This window comes from Phaenicophaeus curvirostris, chromosome 21 (assembly GCF_032191515.1).
Source record: "Phaenicophaeus curvirostris isolate KB17595 chromosome 21, BPBGC_Pcur_1.0, whole genome shotgun sequence".
NCBI lineage: Eukaryota > Metazoa > Chordata > Aves > Cuculiformes > Cuculidae > Phaenicophaeus > Phaenicophaeus curvirostris.
Window position 1 is genome coordinate 4,813,535 of NC_091412.1, and position 21,643 is coordinate 4,835,177.

General features: G+C 44.5%; 1 protein-coding gene across 2 annotated transcripts in view; it reads left to right on the forward strand.

Moving 5' to 3' along the window:
• Nucleotides 1-20,505, forward strand: part of SMTNL2 (smoothelin like 2) — a 40,682-nt gene extending 20,177 nt beyond the window's left edge. Inside the window, exons 1-9 of one of the 2 annotated variants that reach the window (XM_069874241.1) lie at nucleotides 474-832; nucleotides 11,054-11,141; nucleotides 11,594-11,833; nucleotides 12,499-12,552; nucleotides 14,086-14,161; nucleotides 15,492-15,662; nucleotides 16,219-16,336; nucleotides 17,477-17,628; nucleotides 18,955-20,505. In XM_069874241.1, the coding sequence (XP_069730342.1) occupies nucleotides 500-832; nucleotides 11,054-11,141; nucleotides 11,594-11,833; nucleotides 12,499-12,552; nucleotides 14,086-14,161; nucleotides 15,492-15,662; nucleotides 16,219-16,336; nucleotides 17,477-17,628; nucleotides 18,955-19,081 (1,359 nt within the window). In that variant the 5' untranslated portion in view covers nucleotides 474-499 and the 3' untranslated portion in view covers nucleotides 19,082-20,505. Of the gene's footprint in view, nucleotides 1-473; nucleotides 833-11,053; nucleotides 11,142-11,593; nucleotides 11,834-12,498; nucleotides 12,553-14,085; nucleotides 14,162-15,491; nucleotides 15,663-16,218; nucleotides 16,337-17,476; nucleotides 17,629-18,954 lie in introns of those variants that run through there. The other variant, XM_069874242.1, reaches the window with a different exon arrangement.
• The last annotated feature ends 1,138 nt before the right edge of the window (nucleotides 20,506-21,643 follow it).

Genomic DNA, 21,643 nt, shown 5'->3' on the forward strand with positions numbered 1-21,643 from the left:
AGAGCATCCAGAGGGAGGGGAGGATACAGCAGGAGGGGAGAGTATCCAGAGGGAGGGGAGGATACAGCAGGAGGGGAGAGCATCCAGAGGGAGGGGAGAGTATCCAGAGGGAGGGGAGAGTATCCAGAGGGACGGGAGGATACAGCAGGAGGGGAGAGCATCCATAGGGAGGGGAGAGCATCTAGAGGGGGTGGAGAGCATCCATAGGGAGGGGAGAGTATCCAGAGGGAGGGGAGGATACAGCAGGAGGGGAGAGCATCCAGAGGGAGGGGAGGATACAGCAGGAGGGGAGAGCATCCAGAGGGAGGGGAGAGCATCCAGAGGGAGGGGAGAGCCTCCAGAGGGAGGAGGGAGCCTCCAGAGGGAGGGGAGAGCATCCAGCGGGAGGAGGGAGCATCTAGAGGGAGGGGAGAGCATCCAGAGGGAGGAGGGAGCATCCAGCGGGCGGGGAGGATCGCTCGGGAGCGGAGAGGGGCCGCGGGGAGCGGCGCGCCGGGCCATGTCGGGGGACGCGGAGGAGGCGTGCGGGCGGCCGGCGCGCTGCGCGGAGGCGGTGCGGGAGGTGCGGGCGGAGCTGCAGGCGCTGCAGCGCGGCGTGGGGCGGCAGGTGGAGGAGGCGCTGCGCCTCGCCAGCCCCCTGGCCGGCGCCGTGGCCGAGCTGCAGCGCGAGAACCGGCGGCTGCGGGCGCAGCTGGAGCGGCTGGCCAGGCAGGTGGAGCTGCTGGGCCGGGCCGCGGGGCTGCCCGCGCCCGACGAGCCGGCGGGAGGCGACGGAGCCGCTGCGGGCAGGTTCTCCAGCCACGCCAGGCTGGCCCTCGCCGGCCGCAGCCAGGTGAGTCACCTGCTTGCGGTGGGAAAGACCTTTCGGATCGAGCCCGGCCGTGCCTGGCCGCTAAACCCTGAGCGCCTTCCCCTCCCCTGGGTGGAAGTGTCGATCTGCGGGAGGGTCGGGAGGCTCTGCAAAGGGATCTGAACAGGCTGGACCGCTGGGCAGAGTCCAATGGCATGAGGTTTAACAAGGCCAAATGCCGGGTCCTGCACTTGGGGCACAACAACCCTGTGCAGGGCTACAGACTAGGAGAAGTCTGTCTAGAAAGCTGCCTGGAGGAGAGGGACCTGGGGGTGTTGGTTGACAGGGACTGAACATGAGCCAGCAGTGTGCCCAGGTGGCCAAGAAGGCCAATGGCATCTTGGCTTGGATCAGAAACGGCGTGACCAGCAGGTCCAGGGAGGTTATCCTCCCTCTGTACTCGGCACTGGTGAGGCCGCTCCTCGAATCCTGTGTTCAGTTCTGGGCCCCTCACCACAAGAAGGATGTTGAGGCTCTGGAGCGAGTCCAGAGAAGAGCAACGAAGCTGGTGAGGGGGCTGGAGAACAAGAGGAGTGGCTGAGAGAGCTGGGGGTGTTTAGCCTGGAGAAGAGGAGGCTGAGGGGAGACCTCATTGCTCTCTACAACTACCTGAAAGGAGGTTGTGGAGAGGAGGGAGCTGGGCTCTTCACCCAAGTGACAGGGGACAAGACAAGAGGGAATGGCCTCAAGCTCCACAAGGGGAGGTTCAGGCTGGACATTAGGAAAAAATTCTTCACAGAAAGGGTCATTGGGCACTGGCAGAGGCTGCCCAGGGAGGTGGTTGAATCACCTTCCCTGGAGGTGTTAAAGGCACGGGTGGATGAGGTGCTAAGGGGCATGGTTTAGTGTTTGATAGGAATGGTTGGACTCAATGATCCGGTTGGTCTCTTCCAACCTGGTTATTCTATGATTCTATGATTCCCTGTCTAAAAACCCCTCCGGGGACCCACGCTCCATCACCCCCCTGGAAGGAGGTTGTAGCGAGGTGGGTGCTGGTCTCTTCTCCCCGGTAACAAGTGATAGGAGGAGAGGAAACTGCCTCAAGTTGCACAGGGAAGGTTTAGACTGGTTGTTAGGAAAAATTTCTTTACTGAAGAGGCTGCTCAGAGCAGTGGGGAGTCACCTTCCCTGGAGGTGCCCTAGATGTGGAACTTCAGGACCTGGTTTCAGTGCCTCTGGTAACCCTTCAGGTGATGAAATTTTCCCTAATGTCCAAGCTGAACCTCCCCTGGTGCAGCCTGAGGCCATTCCCTCTCATCCTGTCAACTGGGAGAAGAAACCAGCACCCACCTCTCTATAACTTCCTTTCAGTTAGTTGTGAACAGTGATAGTTGTTGGGAATGATGGTAAATGGTGTCACCAAAATGATTGAAAAGAAAGTTCTTAACAGCAGCTGGGGGACTTAAGAACCAGGCATTCTTTTAATTTGGCACTGGATATACTGGGAGAATCAATCCTACTGCATGTACTGATGGTTATGAGTAGTGGGGGTATGGTGCGCTGAATTTGTACTTTATGCACTGAATTTTTATATATATATATAATACTTCTCTTAGTAAAAATGATAGAATCGTAGAATAGTTAAACTTGGAAGGGACCTTAAAGATCACCCAGTTCCAGCCCCCCCTGCCATGGGCAGGGACACCACTCACTAGATCAGGCTGCCCAAGGCACATCCAGCCTGGCCTTGAACACCTCCAGGGATGGGGCAGCCACAGCTTCCCTGGGCAACCTGTGCCAGGGCCTCACTGCCCTCATCATGAAGAAATTCCTCATTGTGTCTAGTCTTAATCTGCCCCTCTCTAGTTTATACCCATTGCCCCTTGTGCTATCACTACAAGCCTTTGTGAACAGTCCCTTCCCAAGAGAGGACAGTCCTTCCTCCAATCATGCATATTAATAACATTCCCCAGTACTAGTTATGATAGGTGTCCTCCCCCATCGCATGTGCTCCCACAGTCCTTTATTGAATCTGAGGTCTGCAAAGTAGCGACCTGCCTTATTTCATTGCATCTGGTCTCCTTTGAAACTTCTATATGAGGTTCAAAATAAGAGTTCTTTTCACACCTTGAGTGTAGGAATCAGTGATAGCAAGGTAGACCTGTTTGATTCCTACACTTGGGCATACAAGAAAGCTTGGGAGGGACAAGATTTAGACTAGGTATTAGGAAGAAATTCCTCACAATGAAGGTGGGGAGGCACTGGCACAGGTTGCCCAGGGAAGCTGTGGCTGCCCCATCCCTGGAGGTGTTCGAGGACAGGTTGGATGGGGCCTTGAGAAGCCTGGTCCAGTGGGAGGTGTCCCTGCCCATGGTTGGGTGGAGGGGGATTGGAAGTGGATGGGCTTTAATGTCCCTTCCAACCCGAAGTATTCTATGATTCTATGAACTTTTTTGGCTCCTGAACTACTGGCTCTTCTGCAGGCTTCATGCTTTCCTCTTTTTCTGTTCTTCAAATATCACAAAAGGAGGTGTTAGTAGAGACACTGCATTCTGCCTAGCAGCTCATATTGGTTTGCTCAGGGGTACAACAGTGGGAGGGTGAGGGAGTTGATGGGGGCTGCCAGGCTCTGCTGCCATGGGGCAGCAGGCAGGGACATGATGTTCTGCTTTGGCTGTGCAGAAGCAGAGGGCTTGTCATAGAATCACAGAATCATTAAAGTTGGAAAAGCCCTCTAAGCTTATCTAGTCTAACCGTCAGCCCAACACCACTGTGCTTACTAAACCAGGTCCCGAAGTTCCACATCTAGGGCACCTCCAGGGAAGGTGACTCCACCACAGCCCTGGTGGGTGTTTTCTAGTGCTTCACCACTCTTTCAGTCAAGAGGTTTTTCCTAATATCCGGTCTAAACCTTCCCTGGCACAACTTGAGGCTGTTTCCTCTCATCCTATCACTTTTTACTTGGGAGAAGACCAGCACCCACCTCGCTACAGCCTCCTTTCAGAGAGCTGTGGAGATTGATGAGGTGTCTTTTTTGGAAGATGGTCCGAGAGGTGGTCTTAGCCCTGATACCAGCTGGAGGTGTTCCTGGTTTGCCCTGCTTGGTTGAACTGAGATCTTGGTCAGAGTGGTAGCAACCTGTCAGTTCGGTGTGGTCAGAAGTAGGAAGAGAAGCTGAGGTCGTCTGCACTATCAATATGCACATGTATGCAAATATCTGTGTATCCTTTCTGGACTGGGGTCAAGGGGATCTCTGTGCCAGCAATGCTGTTTGCCAGTTGGCAAGCTCACAAAGGGAACACTCAGCATATAGCGGGTGATAACGTTTTCCTTAGATAGTGACTTAGTGTCCTGCAGTGAGACAGTTTTGCTGTACAACTGCTGTCCCACACTGCTGCCACTTGTCCCCAAGAGGTGGGCCTCACGCAAGCTGTCGTGGTCTCCATGGCCTAAACTAGCACAAAGGCATGCGTTCCTCCCAGTGATAAACCTTTTTCTGCAGTGTAGTGGAGCTTTGTAACATGGTGCATGGAAAGCTCAGTTAGTGGGGAAACTCATCTGGCACTGCTGATATTTTGTGTAGTACTTTGTCTATGTGTCTGGCTCTGTGGAAAGAGTTCAGAGCTCCTGTACAGTCCTTGACACCAGGAGGTGGCAGCCAGACAGAGCACCCTGGTTCAGTCACATAGAACTGTGCGATGCTAGAGACTTGCCTTTCACAGATGACAGCTTATTTTCATGTAAACTTGATTAAGCCATGACTTAAGAGGTCTTTAAAACTATTGGAGCATGAAAAGCTGGTCTGTGTTCTATCCAGGCTTTGGAGATGAAAGATAAAAGCTTGGAAATTAAATTAATTTAAAGTTAAATTGGTGGGAACCACCAGAGAGTCTGTGTGGCATTCCAGCCCTTTTCATTCTTATTGACTCAAGCATGGGGGCATAGGGCTTCCCACAGCTGGGCAAAGGGAAAGGTAAAGCTACTGCTTGATGCATTGTTCCAACACAGTCATGACAACTGCTGCCTTTTCCCCACGTGACAGAGGTAACCCACATACACACAATGATCAGATCTGTTCCTTATTGTTGCACGGAGCCATCTGCACTTGTTTGTATTGTGAGGAGCAGATGTGAGCTGAGCGACGCGGAAGGGATGAGGAGGCATGTCCCTCGCACATCTCGCCTGCTCCATCACTACTGCCTTCATTGCAGTGTGTGCTTCACACCATGTGTGAACTCCTGCGTTGAGGTTGTGAACTCCTGCAGTGAGGTTACGGCAATACCCAGCTTTAGGTGTCAGTCTGTGTTAAAGCACAGAATGAGCTTCTCTTTGGATTGGAACCTTCCCGCTTTGATTGAGGGTTCAGGGAGTATCACTTAAGTACTGATAGTTCTCCAGTGCCCTCCCAGCAATTTTCCCCAGAAGGCTGGACCACTTCCCGAGTTAGCACAGCTGACCTAGAAGGAATTTAAGTACTGAGAACTATGGGAGGTGCAACTAGAGCTCCACACACCACACACATGCAGTGAAAACGTGATTTTGTGGCAAGGCTCTGTTGTGGCTGTCTTCAAATGGGTGAAGAGCAAGCCTTGGTCATTGTTCCAGCCACCCAGGTTTTCTGTAATGAAGAAAGTTGCTTGCAATTTCTGGTTATGTGACCAAAGCACTCAAAATGGATTACTAGAAATGGCACTGTGTATGTTTGCAGATAAACAAGTAACCGATAAAATTGGTGACACTTCAAGCTTAGTAAATACCTCTATAAATAGGAGATACAAGGAGCAAATAATACTGATCTGGAAACAGTAGCAAATCAAGATGTGCTCTTTTGCTCGTGAAGGACTTGTTGGTTGAGTTCTATTTTACTGTGTGGCTGATGCTGCATTTATCCCAACAGAAGGATGGGTTCTGTTGCCTTCAACATCTCTAGCAAAATACCTGGGATAATAGTTAAGTCTTCCTTTTGCAGATTGGATGCTGGAGATACTGAGCGTCTTTAGCATCTGAACCATTGTTTTCTAAAATTGCTAGATTGTTTTTCAAGGTGAAAATGAAGCCAGGTAGTTCCAAGCACATTTCAGAATTAAGGATGTAAATTTCCTTTTAATTCTAATATTCAGACAACCTCTGCTATGATGTCCATGAAATCTGGCATAGAACAGTCTTAAGTGCTGATTTAGGTGGAATTTTAAGGGGCCATTGGCCACTGTGATTTGGAGGTGAGTCCTTCTGGTATTTTGATGCCAGGTTTCAAATGGGCTCTTTAACCAGGCCAGAATCTGAGACCTGCTTTTGCAAAGGTAGAAAATAATGTGTTTGAAGAATTCATTTTGAAGCAGGATCCTGGAGCCATAGCTGCACCACTGAGGATTTATTCCTCACTTAGCAGCATGCTGATGTTTGACATCCTTGGCATCACTGAGACCTCTCTCCTACCTGCCTGGGATTGTTGGAAAGCTAAAGTTTTGACCTATTTTGTTGATCAGGTTGTATGTTTTGGCAGGAGCTTTATCACTTACGATCTTTCTAAAGGGTTTGTGGTTGAGCATGATGCGTTTGTGGTCAGGGAGAGACACTACTGGAAGAGCGTTCTGTTTTTATGCTGTCAGAAGGGTTTCTGTACAATGTGGACAGATGGTTGCAGAGAACCTGCCTGCAGCAGTCAGAGCTGACTGTGACCAGCTGGGAAGACCGAAACAAGTATTATCCACTGGTACCTCTCAGTGGTGACCTGATGGCAGCCTGGACTAACTGCATGAGACCTAACAACCTAGGGTATGCAGCAGGGAGACTGGGACCCAGCAGTCACCTGGCATTACATACCATGACTCTAAACCATCTCAACTCCTATATTTGATAAAGGAAGTCTAATAGTTCCATTTCCTTCTTACTGTTCTCTTACAGTTCTGCGAGTGTCCTTTTGGAATGGTGGTATTCCAAGGTTGTCTTGATCCTTATCTTGTTTGGTTTAACTCACTGTGACATAGCCATGGGCACCTGCTGAAGCTGCCAAGGCAGAATTGTTCTTTGCTGTCCATTTTTATCCAGTCTTACTTAAAAGGTTCTGTGAAATGTGCTTCTACTGTTTTTCTTCAGTGATTTTCCATGTGCAAAAGCTTTCCTGATATGTTCATGGCATTCAAGGCTTTTTCTTCAAGCTATAGGGTCAGTTACAGATAGAGAGTACTTCTGTTATCTGATGGACAGTGGTTTTCTAGTAGAAGAATTAAGGGGTAAATGTGGTGAGGTTCTTGTTGGCTTCTGGCAGCCTTGTTTGCATTTCCTCACACATCATTCCTCACTTCTAATGGATCGATGACTTTTTATATGCAAGGAACAGTGTCACATCTTGCTTTGCAGCAGTCAGTGGTGGTTCTGCTGTTCACCAAAGTGAAGCATCAGTTTCATCTGGTGTGTGTAATGAGTAGCTCTCACAGATAAACACCACTTCTAGATCAAATACCATTTTGATAACTGGTACTTTTATGAAGGACTTCGGATGACTGAGATCTGTCGTTTGAGAGAGGAATCCTATTTATCTGTCCTTCTCCTACAATTTAACATTGTTACAGGCAAAAGCTTGACAACATAACAGATGAGCACTTTAGAGGCTCAGAGGAAATCAAAACTGTATTTCTTTTCTTTCTAGTCTCATGATCTGGTGCTTGCTTTTTCTGACTGCGTGGGATTTTCACTGCTGGGTTACAATATTTGCCTGTTTTATGGCAGCTTTCAGTTATAGATCTCCAAGGTCTAACTTCTTTGCAGTGAAAAAGAAATTCCAACAGCCCTACAACTATGGAAAGTATAACCACCCTACATTAAATGGAGACTTCTGTGCTTTGGAGAGATAAGTTATAAGAGCAAGCCCGAGTAAGACATGGAAAACATTAGCATTAATTTTCTTTTCTACAGCTTCACCGGTTCCTCATCCCATTGTTGTCATACAAATTATACAAGTGAATATTCTCATTAAGCATAGATACAGGTACCTGTCCCTCTACTATTTGCCTTCTACATAACCAGCATTGACAGAGGAAGTTTTGTTACAGAAATGGGCTTGTCAGGAGCTTGACATCTACAACAGAGTAGATTTTAAAGCACTATACCCTGACACTACTAAATGCACAGTAGAATCTAATCCCAAATCTTCCCTCCTCTGGCGTGTTCTGTCAGCACATTGGCCTTCCCCATCCTCCAGCCTCGTATCAGTTTCTTCCCCAGCGCTGTTAGCCAACATGTGGTAATCAAGTTTGCATAAAATAAATGAACGCAGCACCTGTCACTGTGTTAGGAAGCCTATTCGGTGTGTAGGATGCTACTCGATCCTTGCAGTGACCACCTCATTTGCCTGTTTTTCTCCCTCCCACCCCCCAGCTGATGAAGTAGATCCATGTTTACACTTTGCGCAGGCATTCGATGCATTCAGGTCAGAATGGCTAAACAGTTCTATCTCTGTGCCACGGGTACATTTTGGGGAGCTGCATTAACTGTGCTTCTCATTTCAGTTCTGGATACGGGCAGTAATTCTTGACTAGGATCTTGATGACGCTAAATACAGAAATAAAAGTCCTGAACCATTGATTTCTGCATGATTTGTATAATTAATATTTGATGTGCTTTTCATCCAGTTAATCCTGGCAGCCAATGATAACTGAATTTACTCATGCGTAGCACCTGCTTCTTGACAAATATACAACTTTCAAAATAATTTTATTTTCACAAATCGAGATACAACAATACAGATCCGGTTTGGCAGCATTAAGTCAGACTCTGTGTGTATGGAAGCATTCTCTGTGGGGATAGCAGGTAGTATAAAAACAAAAAGTATTTTTGATAATCAGGAGAGACAAATGTTATTTTAAAGAAATTGTTCTTCTGGTGATGCGTTGTGAAAACAGTCTGCACACTGGCTTTGCTGAAAAACTCGTGCCTCCTTTTGGGTCTAATCTGAGTCACTATCTAAAGAGTGCGGCTTTGTTGGGTGTGAGCGCTACTGAAAAGCTGTCTGCAGTGAAGCCTCCAAATGGGAGAGATCCCACACAAATCAGTGGAGCCTGGATAGCTGAATTGTTGTGCTTCTGCTTGTAAAAAAAAAAAAGGTTTAGATGGTGGGAAGGAGTAAGAAGTTCTGAATGTTCCAACTTCCCCAACTTAATTTATTTTCCTTTCTTTTTAAATAGGGAAGCTAAAAGGAAGCAGAAGTTCTCCTTGTTTGGATTAAATACTGACCTTCATTATGGATGTGATTTGTGGAACTTGCAGTGTATCCTAAGGCAGCCTAACCTACTTGTGGAATGGACAGTTTAGCTCCCAGATACCTTAGGTGCACGTGAAGCCATCATTTGGCATCCATGGAAATCTGTCTTGTTCATGGGGCTACAAGCAACTTTATGCTAAAATATAGTGTTGTGTGGAGCTGTTTGAGTGGCTGTTGTGGTTTTGGTTTGCTTTTTTTTAAAAAAGCAGCCTCCCTTATGCATTTTAGTGATAAACCAGCTGAGGAACATCTTGGTTCGTGATGGAACCTGTGCGCTCTTTCCTAGTGGAGAGCGTAAGTGCATGTGTAACCCCAGGAAGATCATTGACTTAGAAACTAGGTAAAAAAATTAAATTAAAGGTCCTGGCTGCGAAACCTTTAAAAAGTCATCTTTTCTGTCAGTACATCTTCCACATTATTGGGAAGTGTCCCGGCCTCTGCTGAACTTTGTATTGTTTTGTTTGAAAATCATATCCAGGTGATCCTATCTCTTTCCCTCGTTTCACACAACAAAAAAAATGACTTGAGAGTCTGGTCTCATGTTAAAAGACAGTATACAGCCCAGTATAATAACATATAAGATCCAAGCTGAGCCTTAAAGACAGGTCACAGTGTCCCCATGTCTTGCTGCTATTCCTTCTGTGTTTTATTGTAACAGATCTTTGTAAGATGTTTGCTTGCAAGGCAGTAGGTTCTCATCTTCAAGTCAGGTTAATGGAGTTTTGCTGCGCTTTAATCACTTCTCCAAATTATGCTGTAGTCTTGAAAAGCCTGCATGCTCATTGTGATCAGAGAATGTAGGGCCCAGCCTTGAGAGAAGGATTTTCCTTAGCTTTAGTAGTATAGATATGTAGCTTGAATTCTACTACAGGTGTTCTGTTGACATCAGTTGGGAAGTTGACACTTCAGTATCAAGGAGGATCAGATTCTAAGCCCACAACTCTGACAAAATTGTGTTTAGACTGCCTTACTGTAATCTAATACAAGTTAACAAATTCTTAGCAAGATCTCAGACCGTAATTACCAGGAGTTGACTGGGATTTGGACTTGAGGTAATGAAAGATACGGTATCTCAAGTAATGAGTATTTAAAACAGCCTGTGCACTCTGCAGCATCTGACAAGATTAAATGCTTTCCAGAAGCTCCAAGGTGTGTTAAGATTGTTGTCTGGTGTTAAGTTAGGATGAGTGTAAACAGATGGTAAACAGCAGACAAGTTCCAAGAAGTTATTTTTGTTGATTTATCTTGAGTTGATTATATGGTTTCTGTATTTTACACCAGATATATTTTTCCACCCTATAAATAAATTATTCTAATGATTTGTGATGCAGCTGTGGAGTGAGTAAGTAAAATCAAGCCACCAGTTTGCTCTGTATTTCCTGTGTGTGAAAAGCAGAGACGAATTTAGTTATTACACGTATACACTCTGCCTCTTTCCTTTTCTATTATGTTCTGTTGATTTTATACTTACCTGCAGTATAAAATCTCTTCAGTATCTATCTTCAGTCTTCCTGTCTGTTTTAAACAAAACCAAAGTTGTTTAAATTGAGTTTTTAAGAATTTTGGATTATGTTTATAAGAGCACATGATAGATTTTTAATTATTTATTTGTAAAATTTGTTATCAATCTGGCAGTTTGAGGTCTATCTAGAATCCAGGAAAAGGTTTTAATTGACTTTGTGTTGGGGAGTGTCACTCCACTACTTGTATGTGCTGCTTGTTGGAAGTTACATGTGTTAATTGAAGGAATCGTGTCTGTGAAGCAGTTTCTTCTTTTTTTATTTGCTTGTGATTTTTTGTGTGCCCATACACACACAATACAAATCCTGCATTGCCAGTGTTCTCTTTGCAGGTTGGGCTCTTGGGATTGGATAATTGTTCCCTTCTTGTATTGTGGTCACCAGTACAAGGAATCCGTCTTCTTGACAGGTGTTTCTGGGTGTTCTTCTAACTTTTGCTGCTGTTTGAAATTTAGCTGTCGTGTCTGTTGTCTCTTCTGACAGAGCGTAGACTTGGATGACCATCACAAACCTGAGTTTAGAAGAGTTTTTAGTTCTCCTATCATTGAAAATGGGCATCAGTCTTCATCAGGTAGGAAAAGGGGGTGAAATGAAGTAGCACTACTTGTAAAATACCTGATGCTGGCAGTCAGAGAGCAGCTCTCACATGTTGGAAGCGCTAGAATCTGTTATGATTTCAGCATGGATGTTGTACCCTGGCATTGATACCGTTTAACTATTTCCTGCTTATGAGCTTAACTTTTAAACTTTAACTGTATTGCTAAGCATGCCAGTGCATTAATGATCTGAAGAAGTTGTTCTTGCTGAGATTCATGTAGGACAGGTACAATCGCTGCAAGGATCATTTACACTAGGACTGTTCCTGCAGCATGTGCTGTAAATGATATAACATCCCACAGGGAGAACTAGGTGGAACAATTCCACTGACTTGTAAATTAAAGTTGTTGCATGGAAGTTGGTTTGTACCTTTGTTACAAATCTGCATGTAAATTTACTTCCTCTCCTTTTCTTTTTGTTCACTAGGTCAGGCAAAAGTCTCCCATGAACTGACCTCTTTTCATAGATCAGACTCTTCCCCTGAAGCCCATGCCCCTGCAGTCACCTTACAGATGCCCCACCTTCCCGTTACGGCAACAACCAGGATATCAGAGAAGTTTTCAGGAGAGACCATCTCTTCTACAGGAACAGCTAATGTGTCTGATGGCCTGCTGGGACAAAGCAAGAGCAAAACCACGATGGCAGTGAAAACTTCCAACCAGTCAGGTAAAAGAGACAAAAATAATTCATTTGTTGAAGCTGTGTCCCATTTCTTTACTTCAAGAAACTGGTTCTATGGGGATTGTCCTGTGACCTAGTGGTAATTATGAAACCTGGCCTCCATGGCTACGTATCCCATGGATGTTGTGGGCCCTGGGTGGAGCTCTAGGCTATAAGGTCACATCTGCTGAGAATTTCTGCTGCTTAATGTAGTTGAGTTCATAGAGCAGCCTGTCTTCTAGCACAGTTGGTATCTCTTCAGCGTGGCCAGCTGTTTTAAGGAAATCTGCAGGATTTTTTTAGTGCTTTGAGACCTGAGGCCTCTTGAGAAGTTAGGCTAATGGGTTCAACAGTCATTTAGAAGGAGGAATGACCAAGAGCAGACAAGTCAGAGTGATTGCATAAACATATTTATATCTAAATTGAGGGGTTTTTTTTAAAAAAAAAGGAAATTCATTTCATCTATACTAAAGTCATTAATCTTCAAGCTGTATTTCATATACATTTAGCGATAGTGACACAGATCAGACTATATATGGGTCAGAAATTACAGAGAGAGCCCAGATGGAATTGCCAGCAAGAGTTAGGGATTATTTACAGATTATTCTTTTATCTTATTAAAGTTAAGAATGTAGCAAAGCCCTCCTTTGTCTTCTTTTCTGCTGTTTCAGTGAAGTCCTGGAATTCAAGTACAACAAGAACGATGGGTTCATCTGCCACTGGAGGTGAGTGTTCCTGTCAGGGTGTCCTTATGCAACACATTGAGAGGGATTTTGTGCTGCATGTCTGGGGGATTCAGATCAGAGCATGTAGTTCCCAGTAGTAGGTACATGGAAATACTGAAATTGCTAACAAGACTGCATGCAGATTCAGTTTCCTGGGTATCATGGCAACTTGTCAGGCTGTATCAGATTCTCAGTCAGTTCAAAGCGAGGGGTACTTATCCATGTTTCCGCAGTGGTGTACATGTGTACTATTAGGCAGTCTCTGCAGTGGAAACAGTAGGTGCCAGAAAAGTGTGGTAAAACAGACAGTTTGAGCAGTGAAGATTTCAGCCAAGCAAGTGAAAACTGTGACTGAGTGCAAGGTAATGGCAGTTGGAAAGTGGTGGGCCCCCCCAATGGATGTGGAAGTAAATTCCTCTGAGAAGAAAAACAGTCGGCTCCTTCATAGATGAATGTGTCAAAGGACAAAATGTCTTAAAGATTTTTTTTATTTCAGTCAAAACAGAGGAGTTGAACTTTATCAAAAAGAACTTCTGATTAGTGTCACCGAGCTGTTCCTGTCTACACAATGTAATGGTATTGCACAGTTCTCAATAGTCAATTTAGCAAAGATGTCACTCCTCCACCATAGGGATCACACTCTTCCTCAGCTTAAAACCTCTGAGACTTGCACAAATATCTGGCAATTGTTTGTGGTCCCATGTCTGTCACATCTGTATGTTGGCATTTACCGGGGTGTTTTATGTGAGAAGTGCAGTTGATCTGATCTCTTCTATAAGCACTGGAGAGAGTTCAGCATTTTCAGAGTGATTTTGACAGTGATTAGGTTGGTTTTCTTCCGACTTGCTAGATGCTAGTCTTTCTTCTTTGTATATAGAAGGAGCCTTCAATAAATGAGTTGCTGACTGATGCAACTTTGCCCTTAGTGTGTTAAAACTGTACAAGTCACCCTGTTCTGCATTTACAGAACATAGCTGGAGTCCAGAGCTGGGCTGTGAGGGACAAACCTCAGGGGTGGGGAGAGAAAGATGCAGAGTTGGTTTCAAGCCACCTTTGCAACCTATGAAGTCTGTGTTACTTTATAAACTAAGATGTTTCCTGGTGGAAATGGGATAATTTAAATTACACTCAATCATGGCACATTTCCCAGGATTCCTTATGTCTGCTGCAAGCTGAGCTGTAGCACCATTTCTTCCTTTCCCTGAAAGGTCCATTGGCAGTGTGCCCTCCTCTGAGGTCTACACAAGGACCTGAAATGATCCAGCTTTCCTAATGCAGTTTTTTGGTGTGCCTCCCTTCCTGGTGTGTTTACACCATCCTCCCTGCAGGGCAGCGGTTTTGCAGCAGGACTGAACCCCAGGGGAAAGTTCCTCCCGGGTTTGCTGGTTCATATGGGAAGGGCTGAAGCTTTTTGCAGTGACAAGTAAAAATCGGCGTGTGGCTATCTGTCAGGAAATGGTTTGAAAGTGAATGAGGGAAGGAGAATCAAAGGAGTTTATTCCCTAATGCATCTTGTTTTTCCTGCTTTTATAGAGAATACCACTTCTGTCACTAAGTCTGTCTCAGTTGTGAGCTATGGGATGAATAGTGGAACCAAAACTGGTGAAAGGTATGCATTTTTCTTGAGATTTTGTTAGGCCATTGTGGTCAGTGTAGTCTCTAGGGATGTATGTTCTACTGCCTTGGAGAATGGGTGAGTCCCAGGTGCTATATTTTAAGCGCATTAAGGGTTGTGAGCGTTCCTGAGGGCTATATGGAACAGAGATGGGAAGGGATAAAAATCTTTCATAGAGCAGTTAAAGCAAACCTAATTGGGGATTTCAGCATTGTTACAGTGTTAGTAAGTAAAACTCAGTGCCAGCACGGGATTATTGTTAGGAGGAGCAAGTTGTCAAGCCCTTTGAAAACACTTTTAAAAATACTCAGCTGTGTTGTGATTTGTGCTTTGAGCTTATTTTTGGAAACCAACATATGACTTTTGTCGAACGCCCTTAGTTTGGCTGGCCTAGAGTTTACTTTGTAGATAAATGCCTTGCTGAGGACTACTACACATTCTTGATTAACTCCGAGTCGCAGTTGTTTAGTATAGGATTACATGGTATCACAATTACTACTGGCATATCCAGGCATCCTCTGCATGCAAAATATCCATCAAGAAAAATGGGAGTGCAGCCAATTTAAATCTCTTAAATTGGGCTTGCATCTGCCTTGAAAATTATCCCAAATTTGGCGTTACATTTCTTCTGAGTTAGTTCCAACATCAGCACTTCTATATTTGAGTTATGAGCACCCCAGAGAACTTGCTGTTGGATCTCACCTCCAGCTGTATCAGAAATTAATGTGTGACACCGATGTCATTGCTTTTGCCTCAATTTCTCTGTCTCTGTCACGGGGAACATTTGCAAGTGCAGTGTGTGTCTTACTTCATTAATGAAGTGCTTCATGGCTTAAATAAACACAAATTGGAATATGATCCTCTGTTTCTTGATCAAATGAAGGAGTGAAGAAACACTGATGTGAGCTCTGTATTCTGTGTCTGATAAGTAAAAATTTCAAAAGCGCTTCCAGAATGTGACTTACCCCCAGGAACCCTAAGCTTTGGAAATGAAAGGGATTCGGTGCTCCTGTGTGGCTGCAACCTTTTTTTTTAATTTTCTCTTCTCTTAATTGCTGTTCTGCTCAGTGCTATAAAGTATTTTTGACTTGTCCAGCGATGTATCACTTGTTAAAGTACCTTAAACTCTTCTATGCTTAAGCGTTGTTATTTGTCAATTAGACTTTGACTTTTACTTAAATTACTGTTGACTGATTCGGGTCCTCTTGAAATCACTGTTTGGGAAGGTTTAGAGTAAGTGGCAGCTGGACCTTTATGCTGACTCCTGGCACTGCAGAGGGTTACTGTCTTGTTTAACCTCATGCTTTTCGTGTTGTTTCTCCAGTGCCACTGACAGTTACAGCAATGCGACTCCCGACTCTCGCTCCTCTCCTCCCACTGCACATCGCCAAGGTGAAAGGAGGCGAGAGCTGGTACGGTCTCAGACGCTCCCACGGACTTCAGGAGCACAGGCCAGGAAAGCGCTTCTGGAGAAACTGGAACAGGAGAGCGGAAAGTATGTCACACCCCTTTCTCCTGGATGCATTTGTTAATGGGAAACTAATTTATCAATTATTCCCAGCAGAGGACAGCTGGGTGGGAGGACTCTCTCAGTGTAGGATTTTGGGCTGAGGTACAATATGAGGTCATGTATAGCTTCGCTGACTTCACATCTGAGCCCTGGAAATTCACAGCTACAGATTCTTCTGGCTCTGGAGCGAGTCAGATGAAGAAGCAGGTGCCTTTTAGCTGCAAAGTGTGCTGTAAAAGGTGCCTGCTCTCTCATTATAAGAGACTGGGAATGTAGTGACTTTCTGTTGCTATTCACTAAGGACCAGAAGCATGAACTGTTCTTTATGCAACATGATGGTATGATTTAATAGAAGAGGGCTTGGAATCCTGGCTGCAATGAGAATTAGTTTATCTTGCAGGACTAACAAGCTGAAGTTTCAGCAGTGTGTTTCTCAACTGTCATCTGGGGCTGACCTGGGCAAGGTTGCGTAGATATTGCTGACAAGTAGGTTTAAGTTTTTCTGGAATGTAATTTAATCTGATCTCTGTTAATTTTCCAGAGGGAAAGGAGAACCCAGACACAGGCTGAAGAGATCGCAGAGTTTTGGGGTTGCCAGCGCTAGCAGCATTAAACAAATTCTGTTAGAATGGTGTCGCTCAAAAACCATAGGATACAAGGTGAAGACGTGCTTGCATTTCCAGCTTTGTCTTTCAGGAGAATTTGCCAAAAAGGCTTGCTCAGAAAGTGAATTTAAACTGTGATAGACAATGAGCTACCTTCCTCGAAGTCATTAAGTTTTGTGTGAGTAAAACAAACACCATGGTTTGCTTTGGCAACACTTAAAAAGATGGTCAGTGATTGAGTGACATTCTATGTGTTTGTCAAAGCAAAGCATCAGTGTTTGTCTGAAAGCTTTTGGTCTTACGGGTATAGAGCTAATTTCTATGATGTAACATCAGCGCAGCTAGAAGAATTCAGTAGTTAAGATTTTAGTAATTTTATCTGGCCTTAAACTGCAATTGCCAAGCTATTTCCAGGAAAAAGGTATTATTTTTTAGGTTCTTTTTCTGTAATATGTTTTAAAACATTATTGGAAAATGTGCATTATTATTGCTGAACTCTGGATTACAGCACACAAAAGCAGAACTAGGGAAAATTACTGTTAGTTGCTTACCAGAAAAGCTGGGTCTTGAATTTTTTATGATGGGAAAGCATCATGAGACAAGAGCCCAGATATAATTCTTTTCACTCTTGCAGTTGAAAGTAACAATAAGCATTTGTTCTAGCAATCAGGTTTGCAGTAGGCTTCATTCTTCCTATATTTCTGCCTCTCTGTGTGTAAACAGGCATTGAATTGGGCCTTGCTGAAAAGGAAAGCAAACAAGCTTAGTCTTTATCCAGCGTTATTCACAGCCACAAAATGAACCAGTCTTCAATTATAAATACTTCATGGCAATAAGCAGTGTCCTTAGTTTCCACAGATACTGAGATGGTGCTTTGGGCCCGCTCCAGAGCTCGTTGACACTAGCAAGGTTCTTCGCAGTATTGTCAGTGGGTTTTGGACTGAGGACCCTGACCGTGTCCCTGCTTCGCATCTGGGCTTTTCAGGCAAAAGGTTTTCATTGCTGAGCATGCAGGGTTTTCTCAGAATACCAATAATGTAATGGATGTACAAAGAGGGGAACAAAAACCTAAACCCTGTGCTCGGTTGCTTTGGTTAGTGGGATAGAAGAACAGAAAACTGCTGTGAGCAAAAGCAGCTGCTTCTCCCTCTTCCCTAGTGCTGCACTAACATGTGGGTTTTTTCATCACAACAGCACATCGATCTCCAAAACTTCTCCTCAAGCTGGAATGATGGGATGGCATTCTGTGCTCTTGTTCATTCTTTCTTCCCTGAAGCTTTTGATTATAATAAGCTTGACCCAGCTAATCGCAAGCAAAACTTTGAGCTGGCCTTCACCATGGCTGAGTGAGTATCGCGTTAGATCTCTGTGAAGTGCTTCCAGTTTGAGTCTAACATGGTTCGGCAACAGCAAATTGTTTAATCATTCCTCTTGTAGATGATCCTGTCATGTGTCATGCCAAAAAAGGATTATAAAGCTCCGCACAGAGAATGCGTAAAACAGGAGACTCGGCAGTCTAAAATCAGAGGTGGTTTTGCCAAATACAGGATAACTTGCTGGAGTCCCGTGTTCAGGTCTTTCAGTCTTCAGGCAGTGCTTGGATGCTGCTTTCTCACCAGCCTTACCACTTATACACTAAACTTGATAAGTCAACCTTAAGAGTTATGCTTGGACAGAAAAGGAAAAAAACCCTACTTCTCCGGTTTGGGGTTTTTTTAATTATTTTGTTCTTGTAGCAGTGAATAATTCTTAACGAATTTGCCAATATCAGTCGTATAAAAGAAATTTGAGTTCATAGTGCACTAGACATCCAACGTTTACTGACAGTCCATAAGGACTGGACATAGAACTTGTAGATCCTTAGCCAGAGCCACCTGCTTGTTACTTGATTTGAACTTGAGGCATGTTAATGTATCCAGCCAGCCCCTCTGGAAAAGCAGCTGTGACCCCAGCAAGGCAGGGAGCAAGTAGGTTAACTTTTGGAATTGTTTGGTGAGAGGGTTCACCTCTGTCTGTAAGTTGCTCTTCTCTCAGGTTTTGTTGTTCATCCCAGTACGAGCTCTGCTGCTCCTATTGCTTCCTTCTCTTGTGATTTTTCATCCTAGGCCTCAGTAGATCTGTTCCTTTCTGCTGGTCCAGATCTCAGTCAGGCTTCTGCTCTCCAACCTGATCATCTTAGATTGTTGCCCAAGTCTCTCACACCTTGAAGATATGGAGGTGGTGAACAAACACACCACATGGGCTCCTATTGGCACACCTCATCTCTTCTCGTTTTCCCATTCTTTTTAAGCTTCCTATATAAGAACAAGGAAAACTCAGGTTTTGCAGACTTGTATGACCCTGCTGACTGAGTCTTGGGCAGAGGACTGTGAGGTTGGGCTGCATGCTACGTATATCAGGGATGTGAATGGCAGTTAGTGGAAAAAAAACTCTACAGGTTTTTGGATCAGATCCCGGTATGGAGAAAGAACAGGAATATTCTATGGTTGCAAATATAATGATCTCCAGCATTTGCCCGACGTTTTCGTTGTGAAATGAAATGTTGCTGATAAGCCTCAGGATTTCTTAAATGCTTGGTTATCTCAAATCAGAGCAGCAAATGGATCCTGGACATAATTACAGGCCCTAGATTTAACTCTTAATTTGCTGTATCTTTTTTACTATTACCACAGGAAGATGGCTCAATGCGATCGTCTGATAGAAGTGGATGACATGATGTTGATGGGTCACAAGCCAGATCCCATGTGTGTCTTTACCTATGTCCAGTCTCTGTATAATCATCTACGGCGCTTTGAGTAAAACCATCGACACCTCTCCAGCCAGCAGGGTCACGTACTGTACGCTCACGGGAAGAGTGACGTTTTGAAAATGGAACGCGGTGCTGTGTTTTCCTTTCTCCTTCCCCTTTGCTTACATTCAACTGCGTGCTGGCTGACTGAAGTGTTGCTGAGCAGCGCCCCAAAGTGTTGATCACATCAGCATGTCAGTAATACAGAAATATGTTTGAAAAAGACAGAAAAAAACCCACCGGGAAAGGCAGATGCTGTCATTTTGGTGCTAGCAGTAGGCTGGATTTTTAATATTCCTTTGTTGAAAGTTCACAGGGAGCTGGTTTGCCGCTCCTATCTCTGTTGAGCTGTGGACCCAGTTTTATGCAGTGATAAGTAACTCTGCTACAAAGGTGTTCCTAATTAAAATGCAGGTGAAACTCCAGAAGATAGCACCTTCAATTCCACTTCTCCGTTGAGTGTAGCACAAAAGAAACAGCAGATGGACAAAGAAAATTCCATTTAGCAATTAGTAGCGTACTCAGCCACTAAGGCAATATTGCCTCTCCTTCAAGCCTGTCTCCGCTGCGTTTGTGCACTCACACACACACACATACCCACACACCCACACGCACCCCAAAAAGGCATTATTCTTTTCTCTTGAAGCAGAAACTGAGCACCTCTTCCCTGTTCACTGGGGAGGCAGGTAACTACCGTCTCGCACAGCTGTGTTTGTCTTTAATGGTCAAATCTGAAGTGATTTGCTTAGAGGCTTGCAAAAGCCTCCACTGGCACTCGGGGGTTAATTTCTCCATGGTGAAAAATAGCAACAGCTGGGGCTGTTCTCTGTATGAGATTTGTGTTTGCATGACTTAGGACTGCAGGGAAGGGGCAGCTAGGAAAAGTACAAAATCCTCTGAACGGTTGTAAGTAGAAGCAAGACTAGTGTGCTTTGACCTGGAGTACGGAGGAGAGCAGCTCTCCAGTGTGGACAGGAACCAAGTCTTTGACTTGCTCAGTCCTCGTGTTGACTCTGAGGTGAACAGGCTAAAGCGGCATGAAAGATGTGGGAGTTTTGAAATGCCTTGGACTATTTTCTGTTTTCAGTTAAATTCGCATTAAAACCACAATACAGTGGGATTATTCCAGATTTACTGGACAAAAAGGTCACATGTCACCCTTTCTGGTTTTCTTTTTGATAAATCAACAGAGCTTTGTTTTCACAGTGATTGTTAAAAACAAAACCACTGAAAAGCATACTTGAGAAAAAAAAGCCTTTTAAAATTATTTCTTCCATAAAAACAGGGTCATAGAAAGTAAAAACTGAAAGCCACAAGCCCTCTGTTCATGCTAAAGAATGTTTTTTAAACTGCATATGTGCTTTTTGTAGATATTTATAAAGGTTACTTTGGTTCTGTATTGATGACCATTTATAATAAAATACATCAAACTCTCTCCTGATTTAGTGCTTCTCTTTAGAATGAAGTGAGAGGTGACAAAGAAAAATCAGTGCGAATAAGCTTTTGCTCAGAATATTTTTGTTCTAGTCACGATGCTTTGTGCTCTGAATTTTAAAAGTACAGCAGTTCAGTGGCATTTGGAATAGGATTTTAATTCAGCCTTCCTTTCTAGTGAGGTTTATTTAAGAAACCGTGAGCAAAGCAACCACTTTGTTAGCAGTCTCTGGGAGGGATAAAAACAAACCAAACACCAAAAGTGCACAAAGGTAAAGTGTGAGTGAGCTGCTGAATGTCTGGATCATTGAGTTTGGTTTGAAGTGTAGCCAGGCTGTTGCTATGAGACTGTGGAAACAGTTTAAATACACATCTTAATGTGTGTCTGAAGGATACTTAGTCAGAAGAGCAGGATCCTTGGTGTTGTGGATCTCTTGGATTTAATGCGAGTGGACAGAGGTCGGGTTTGCTTGTATTTGCTGTATGACTGCACCACCACGAGTTCCTGACTTGCATTTCGAATGACCACACTTCTGAGGAGCAAGTGTGCATCTGGGGCTTCACCAAATGCACTGTAAGGTTAAATACTCTGCACTCGTGTTTTGGAGAAGTGATTAGAGTGAGCACGGTGAGAAATCTGCCCACAGCTGGCACACGTGAGGCACGTATTTACATTCTTACAGAATACTTCTCATTGACTGACAGAGCCAAGTTCCATCGTAGCTACAACAGGGGGCAATACTGGCTTTGTCCCTATTCCTTCACAGTCCCAGACCAGGGATGATTTTTTCCTGGGTGATGTGGGTGCTAAAGACACAGGTAAGTGCTCGGTCAATTTAGGCTTAGTAGCAAAAAATTATATAAAGGAGCTATTAGTAAAATTATTGTCAATTCAGCATGGGCAGTTTATGTCCTTCCTGTATTTAGTTCATTTTCACAGCTACCCAGAAGTTATTTGTACAGGTTTCCTAAAGTCTTCTGACTTCAAAGAGGTGCTGGTAAAGGTACCTGGCACCTGCCAGCAAACAGCCTGCAGGGCAGTGAGGGACTGTAAGATGATTTTTACTGCTGGTGGTTTGTGCGTAAGGAGCTGAGGGAGATGGTGCTGTGCCGTGATTATAGAAAAACCTGTGGCTTTG